At 31.0% G+C, this 8819-nt stretch overlaps 1 protein-coding gene across 1 annotated transcript; it reads right to left on the bottom strand.

Annotated features, from left to right (window-relative positions):
• Positions 1-1454: 1454 nt before the first annotated feature.
• LOC104706851 (uncharacterized) lies at positions 1455-2519 on the bottom strand. Its single transcript, XM_010423078.3, has one exon. The coding sequence runs from the start codon at positions 2421-2423 to the stop codon at positions 1749-1751; it is 675 nt and encodes a 224-aa protein (XP_010421380.1). The 5' UTR covers positions 2424-2519; the 3' UTR covers positions 1455-1748.
• Between the last annotated feature and the right edge of the window lie 6300 nt (positions 2520-8819).

Genomic DNA, 8819 nt, shown 5'->3' with positions numbered 1-8819 from the left:
CGAGCTCAAATACAAGAGTTTAAGGCACAACGAGTCAATTTAGGAACCCTAGCAATGCTTTTGGAACTGAGTCGTGTGGCTATGCTTTGGATCTCTTGTTTTGCTCTCAATTTCCATCCCGTATTGTGTCGATATCGCTCCCTTTTTATAGAATAGTCTCTTTACCCTAATCCTCATGGGATTGAGTAACCGCTTCTAGATGAGATAAGGTCGTTTCGAATATTCTCTACACGAGATTGAGTCAAATATTTTCTTGATAATGTCATAGCAAATCAGAGTCGGTCACAAAGTCCAATTACAGCCCGTATTGACTCGTTGTTTGTCGTTACAGCCCGTATTGGCTCGTTAATTGTTGTGTCGGCCCGTATCGGCTTGATGTTTGCCATTACGGCCCATATTGGCTCGATGTTTTCCGTTACGGCCCATATTGGCTTGATGCTTATCGTTACGGCCCGTATTGGCTTGATGCTTACCGTTATGGCCGGTAATGACTTAATGTTTACTATTACGGTCAGTATTAACTCAATATTCTAGAAAATACATAATTTTCTATTATTTATAAAATATATCACAATTATAATAGAATTTATCTATTATAATTTATATAATTAAAATTATGGCCAACATCTTTCACTTTCCTAAATTACTTTTAAACTTTTCATCATTTACCATATATCGTCATCTCCTTCATGAGCGGTTTAATGCCGAAGGATGTGTGATTCCTTTGCATCTTTCACATTTAACCTCGAATCCTTTTTAGGAATCTCTGATTCACAAATTCGATCTATACCACAAGAATCTTTTTTAATGTCCAAATTCAGAATCCTTTGAATCTTTCTCATATCTGTAGCTCCCAAATTAACCTTAATAATCATTTTAAGGAATCAAATTCACTCTCATTTTCACTTTAGTTCCAAACTCGGTCATCCTCCTCTCATAACGTGTTTTTCAGGTCAAATGTTTGATTTTTCTCTTCCAAATTTCATAGTTTTCAAAGTCCATAAAAATCCCCCAAAAATATTCCAAAGTTGAACGTAACGGTAAGTGTAAGTTATGTTCTTCTCCTCATTGTACGAAACCTGAAAAAAAAAAAAAAAACAAACAAACAAAACAGATCAAACGTTCACAAAAAAAATAAACGAAAAAAATAAACAAATCGAAAACACATACCTGACACGAACGAACGACACATACCTGGAAATTATAACGGAGCACACATTAACGGGGATATACACGAACACGACGACGGTTAACGGCAAACGGAACTGGTCAACGACGAACGGAGAACGTTGACTTGACGGAACACAGTGAAGGCAACGAACGATGAAGAGAAGAAAAATTGCAAATATTGGGGATCCAAAACACAACATTTGCAACTAAGTCCTTTTTCCAGATTTTAGTTACCCAATTCGTCACTATACTATTTTCCAAATTTTTAGATTTCTAGATTCGACTTTGCGAAATTTCTTTTTTTTTTAGTCTGCTTCATTAAGCAATATCTGTATGTACAATCATCATCTCATCCTTCTCAACCCAACTAAACAAAAACGATGTCGTTTCCCTTCACCGTTTTACAATTCTCGCACCCGGTTTAACTCAGCTCCGATTTCGACTCAGCTTGTTCACGGCAGATCTGACAATATTCCTCGCCGTGGATCTTGAAAGCTCATCCAGAAATGCAAATTTATCCTGTGGCCGATTTCAAAAAACAAGGAACAAACCTGAAAACAACCAGAGGATTTTTTTTTTTAATGATCTTCTTCTGCTTTCGACATAGACGCGAGTCTGCTACGACGAGGCTCATACGCAGCTCGTCTCTTGAGTTGATGAGACGACGGTCTAATCAACGTAGTCAAAGCTCTTCTCACCCATTCACCTTCAACGCCACCAATCCTCACCAGCGAATTCGTCATAGCAGATCTACGCATATTCAAACTATTCGTAGGATACGACGTTGCGCCTTGACCGTGCGGATTCGCTACGTTCTTGTGTAGACTACACCGGAACGAACCAGGATGCGTCGTCGGAGAACACATACATCTCCTCCTCGAATCCGGAATCTTATGATGATGATGATGGTGATTGCTAGGCTGATTAGACGAAACGGCGATAGATCGATTCGGAGATATAGATCTGCTGTTGTCGATCGAGTAACGAAACGATTGCGTCATCGGAGCTGATGTGAAGAGATTCACACGCGTCGGGGAAGCAGATCTGTGGTGGTTATTATGGTTGTTATTGTTGTGGTGATTGTGGCTGCTGAAAAACGCCGTCGACGGAGACGAGAAACTCGAGCTTGTGGATGAAGCGAAGCCGGAAGAACCGTTTGAGTAAACGCCGCAGAAACGTCCCGACGGCGATTTGGATCGGAGCGCAGGTCCGTTTGATCTGGTGGTGGTGGTTCTAGAAGATGTAATCGCCATTGTTTGAAAAGAAGATTCGAGAAGAAATGTTTTGAAGAAGGCTCTCTGTTTTTTTTGAGTGTCCCCTAAGGGTGATTGGTTCGGCAAACCTAGCGAGTCTCAGAAGGAGAATATATAGCTAGAGGAGATGAGTGGCAATTTTACGTAATTATCGAGAAAGTGGATGACCTTTTCCGTGTTTTTATTGTGTTGTGTGGTTAACATTGACTTAACCATGGTTAAGTGAAAGATAGGTTTGGGGATCTCAACTTGACGTATTGAAAAGAATCGGATTCTGATCTAACGGCTGAGAATGAGTCTAAACAAAGTGCTTTTGTGGGCATTTGTAATGGCTGCCACGTAAGCGGGTTCGAGAAACGGTCAGCTTTTGATTTACGAAAGTACCCTGACGTAGATGTGAATAATTACGGGGTTGCCATTGTATCTAATTCTCTGTTACCAATTTTTTCAATATTTATCTTCCCCGTTATTTGTTAATTGATGTAATGGTTTTTGATTGATAATTAGTTAATTACTTAGCATTTGTTAGATACAAACCCTGTTCGTTTCAGTGTCGCAGCGACACCTTCCAGCGATAGTGTAATGGATCTTTTTTTTTTTTGCTATTACTGATTTTACGTTTGCTGTTGCTGCTTTCCTTTCTATCCAAATAACTGATGTTGTTGTCCATCGTTGGTCGTCGCTTAATTTTACAGCGTCTCATTTAACCGAAAATATGTTGCTGTTTTTTTTACCAAATATGTAATTAAAAATCTAAAACGAGAACTATTATGATACAAAATTTGAGTCCTAAAAAACAACTAAACTGAAATGGAGTGACTAGTGCTTTTTACAATCAGACTTACTAATATTTTTTACATTTATAGTATTGAGGATGAATATGTATATTATAATAATTATTAGTATAAATATTTTTTTTTGTTTGACCAAAAAAAAAGTATAAATATTTTTTGAAAATGTTGTGATATGGTTTACTGAAAATAAGTGTCACGGTGCAACTTGATAACATAGAAATGTTATTAATGTGCAAATGTTTTACTTAATAAGATAAAATCAACCATAAAAAATACTATGATAAATAGATTGAAACTAGGAAATATCCCGTGCTTAAAGCACGGATCAACATTTTTTTAAAAGTTATTATTATATATTTTTAAGAAAATTATTTTGTTTGAGATAATTGTTCTATAAATCTATATATGCTTTTTTGAATACTAATTATTTAGAATATTATAGTATTTTTTTTTATGTATATTACAGTTTTATATTGTTTGTTTGTTGTATTTGCATTATTATTTTGCGAAATATGAATTAGTAATTTTAATATTATAAGTTATAACTAGGAAATATCCCGTGCTTAAAGCACGGGTCAACATTTTTTTTAAAGTTATTGTTATATATTTTTAAGAAAATTATTTTGTTTGAGATAATTGTTCTATAAATCTATATATGCTTTTTTGAATACTAATTATTTAGAATATTATAGTATTTTTTATGTATATTACAGTTTTATATTGTTTGTTTGTTGTATTTGCATTATTATTTTGCGAAATATGAATTAGTAATTTTAATACTATAATTATAAACAAATAAAATTTATTAATTTATTAGCGTTATAAATTTAGTTTTACCAACCCGCCAATGTGAAAATTGAAACACATATTTTTTTTTTATAGATCGAGTAATATATCTTTATTTTTTAAAATTCAAATCACAACATATGCAGAAAGAAATCAGCATTTTATTAATCATAAGTATTATATGAAAATTTCAAACAATTTGTAAATAAAATAAAATAAAGATGAGAGGAAAATCATAATTTGAAATTTTAAGAAAATCTTAGAAATCTAGTTATTAAAAATAATTATATTGCTACTTGGATATAAAATCTTAGTTTTTGAAATTCTGATTTTTTTTCATATCTTTTAAAAAATATTTTGTAATTTTCGTTCATAATTTATTACAGAGAGAAAATATATTTTTTTAAACTAATAATTATTTAAAATCAATAGCATGACAATGAAAAATTAAAGAATAAAATAAATTCTACTTGAAAAAAATTATCCGTATTTTTTAAAAATCTAAGCAGTTAATTTTTTTTTCAAGTACAAATTAGTTTGGATTTGAATAGATATCTTTTATTTTTCTATATTTTTTTTATATTTGATCTGTCCACGTTTTTATTTTTTAATTAATTATATTTATTTAATTAATTAATTAATCTTAATTAAGTTTCTCTAATAGCAATTGAATGTAATTGTTTACATATTTTAAGGTTAAGATTAGTTTCATATTTGTACTTTTCAATTAATATATAGTAGGATACATGGCTTGTTGTTATTATCGGATCTTGGACTCCTTCAACATCTCGGTGTATCCATTGCACATCCAAATTTCTCTGAAACAAACAAACTCACTATTAAATACGAAACACATTAAAATATTTAGAAACTCTGGATAGATTTATTTAGTAACGAGATAAAAACTATTAGGAACCTGAATAGATCTACGACAGAGAGAAATTTAATTCTAAATTTTAATTGGAATCAGACTAAAAATAGAATATTATTCATCCAAAAACGTAGAATTTCAAAGTCATTTAGACTTAAAGATTCGCACCAAACTTGGAAAAGCAAATCAAGTAGCATAAAGAAACTAAAGCCAAAACATACAACTTGAAAGAGGATATAGATATATACATACATAGTTATATTTTTAGGTTAATCACAAAAGTAGGGTTTGTAATGCATGTTTAAATTGAACAAGCTTATAGGTGTTAATTAGGACTTAGGATCATTTGGGGCAATTAAGCTTTCTAAATCCGTCCATAGTTTTAACATAAATAAAACTTAGAAAATGCTAATTGACATTCTACATATATAACAAAAAGGCTCTTTTTGGTGTCATTTTATTTGTATACGGTCAAAATACATAGACGAATTAATCGTTTGTAAATATTGTCTCTAAAACAATAACCCTATGAACGAATTGAATAATAATAATTAAGGATCCCTTCTCCAACATAAAGAAAGAATCCAGAAAAATATGAATAACTGCTAATTTGTTACTGCCATAAACTCATAAACTCATTAAAAAGAATATTCGAACCTATCTTCTTAATAATTTTAAATAATTCGGCCATTTAGAAGTTAGAACTGAAAACTTATTAATCGGTCTACATTATTTTTTTATTTTTTTGTTAAAGGATCTATATCGGTCTTCTTTTTTTTTTTGGTATCACGGTCTTCTTAATAGTGCTGTCTACTTCTTTTTCTTTTTTGTCTGAGAAGGCTGGCCGACGAACCATTAACGTGTTTACATGTACAGTACAACGAGACCTTTATAATTTTGTTTGTTTAACGTATATAACTGTTTTGTTGCCAACGTAGGACCATACAACAACAAAAAAAAAAAAAAACAAACACAGGAATATGTAGTTTATTAATTAATTGGTAAAATGTACATTAAAAATGTATATGTATAATGTATCATCGGCACACAAAAAAAAAGAAAAAAAAAACAAAGATTTATCATATGTGACTATCATCAAATTGTGGTCATTCGTATTTGTGTGAGATCAAATTCCGTTGTGACTAATTACGTACGGTTACCTAAATTGTATAGTAATAAATTAATAATATATGGAGTTGACAATGCGGAAATGGTCATCACAAACTTGAGCAACAATACTTTTCCTCGATCTTAGTTAATAAGACTTAGACTTAATTAACTTCCAACGCTATGTTGCAATTGGCTACAAGAACGCATGAAGTTTTCGCAGCCAAATATATATGTGTAGGACTTTGCTGACTTTAAAGTTTGAACATAAATTTATGTTTATTTTAATAGAAATATATTTTCATAACGTAAATTTTTTATTTAGATTTCTAAATTTATTATAATCATAGAATCAATAATCTTTTTTAGTATCTAAGATAAAGTAGAAAATATCATCGGATATATGAAAAAAAAACGAGGGACTTTTTCACAAAAGAGAATTGGCCATTTGTAAATTAATTAAAACCGAAATTGGAAAAACCGCTCTCAAAATAATGCTATTCTTATTTAAAGAAAATGAGTGATCAAATTTTGTCTTCGAGCTATCTTTATGTAGTCATCTTCTCGACTTCTCCTACTTTGAGAGGTCTTCTTGAATCTTGTGCGTCCGAGAAATTTTGACAATTACAATCAATACCATAAACAGTAAACAACAAGAAGTATCTATATTCCTCCACTATTATTAAATCCAAAAGATACAATTTTTAATGCATCTCTGGACATTATATCGATAACTTCTAGAATAGACAAAGATTCATCAGCACGTAATAACCCCGCATTCCTAAACAAATCATCTAGCTATCTTGTAGAAGCAATGGATTTGAATAGCATTTTTTTTTGAAAAAAACCCCTATAATCAAAATATATATTCACATTAATACTCCTTTTTACGAATGTTCTGTTTATATTTAAATTACTTTCACTATTGTATGAAATTTCTTATGAAAAGAATCTTCCATACTACAAAATTGCACCCTTCTTGCCCCAGTTATTAAATACCTCTAAAAAATATACTTAATCTTTATAAATTATGGATCGTATAATTTTAATAATAATGTGAAATAGAGAGGGGGATGAGCACATAAATGCACATGGACATGGTGGTGATGAATGATAATGTTCCCAGCTGTGAGGGAGCGTGACTTCAACACAATTATGTCTCAGCCTGTCAGAATTTGAGTCGCAGTCTTCATAGCAAAATCTATGGGAAAGTGAATCCATTTACACTCACTGTTTTATTCTAGCTTTTTAACCCTCATAATATCACTTTTGTAAATGTTTTATTCTCTCTCAGTTTTTTTTTGGTAAAAAACATATACACGAATAAGGTAAGGTTTTATTCTCATATTGTCAGTTTGCTTTAGAATTGTTTTATGTAGCCAAATAACTAACCAGAGATTCTCAAATAATACCAAAATATTTTTTTTTTTAAATATAGCACAATATCTCTAAAATTTCAAAAATAGTACTATATTTCAAAATTTATCTTTTAAAATTAAATTCTAAATTCAAAATATTAAACCATACCCCTCAAAACTATATCCTAAATGTGAATTTAAGAACCTAAACCTAAAAAAAGACAATTCTAAAAATTAATTTTAAATATTTTAATATGTTAAATAATACTATTTTGGAAATTTATGGAATGTATGCAATAATTATGCATAAAACTTGTTTTAGTGCTATTTTAATGCATTTCTCAAAATTAATTCAGTGGAAGATACTAATAAAAGTTACAATGGTATGTCAAAGTCGAGACATTTATAAATATATTATATATATATTTTTATTTATTCTGAAGGCATTTGCAAATTTAAAAAATGTTTAAAATCTACGATGGAGAATTGATATTTTTGTCACCATTAAAGAAACAAAAGCTCTAAGAACATCTCCAACAATAGCCTTCATTTTAAGGGGAGCATATCTTCAAAATAAGAGTTCGAGGGTTACTTATTCCAATAACAAACCCTCAAATTTATTTCTAATTTTTATATATTTACATTATATATTAATTATATATTTTACCCTTAACATTTTAACCACCACCACCACCCCCTACCACCACAACCATCACTCTCTACCATCTCCAGCCACCATTTCCGGCGACCTCCTCCGACCACCAACTCCGGTGACCAGTGTTCTAAAATGCGACCTATGCGGGTGCCTAGGCGGCGTTTATATGCTATACGGTGATCGAGCGTTTCGAATTTTAGTTATGCGGTAATTTAGGCGGTTTTAAGTAATTCGGACGCCTAATAGCGTTTAGACGCCTAATTAGCGTTTAGGCGGACATTATACGGATTCTAGGCGGTATGTTGACTAAAATGGTTAAAAATACTGTAATTAAATATTTTTTAGAATAATATGTTTGTTTCAAATAAATATTATAATTAGCCTCTAAAGTCTAAACTTATGAAATTTAGTTTGGTTCCAAAGTAAGTATAAACTTACATTTTGTCAATTTTACAAGTTTTTGAATGGATTATGTTTTTTTTGGTTTAAAATGTGAGATTATTATAGATTTTAAACTATTTTGATAGATAAGAGTTTATTGAATATAATAGTTGATACTATATTTTTGTTTTATGTTTTTCTTAAATTAAAGTGTATAAGTTTTCATCATATATATATGTAAATATTATTTTTATATAAACATATATTCATATATCTAAAATATATAATCCGCCTAGATTCCGCTTAGGCACCAGCATATACGGTTAGGCGCTAGGCGTTTGTCCACCGCGTAGCAAGTGCATAGCGCGTTTTAGAACACTGCCGGTGACCAACTCCGGCGACCAACTCCAGCGTCCAACTCTGGCGATCATCTTCAGCGATCTA

Source organism: Camelina sativa, chromosome 8 (genome assembly GCF_030686135.1).
Source record: "Camelina sativa cultivar CO46 ecotype springtype chromosome 8, ASM3068613v1".
NCBI classification, from domain to species: Eukaryota; Viridiplantae; Streptophyta; class Magnoliopsida; order Brassicales; family Brassicaceae; genus Camelina; species Camelina sativa.
Note: the sequence above shows the minus strand (reverse complement) of the source record. Positions and strands in the feature narration are given on the sequence as shown.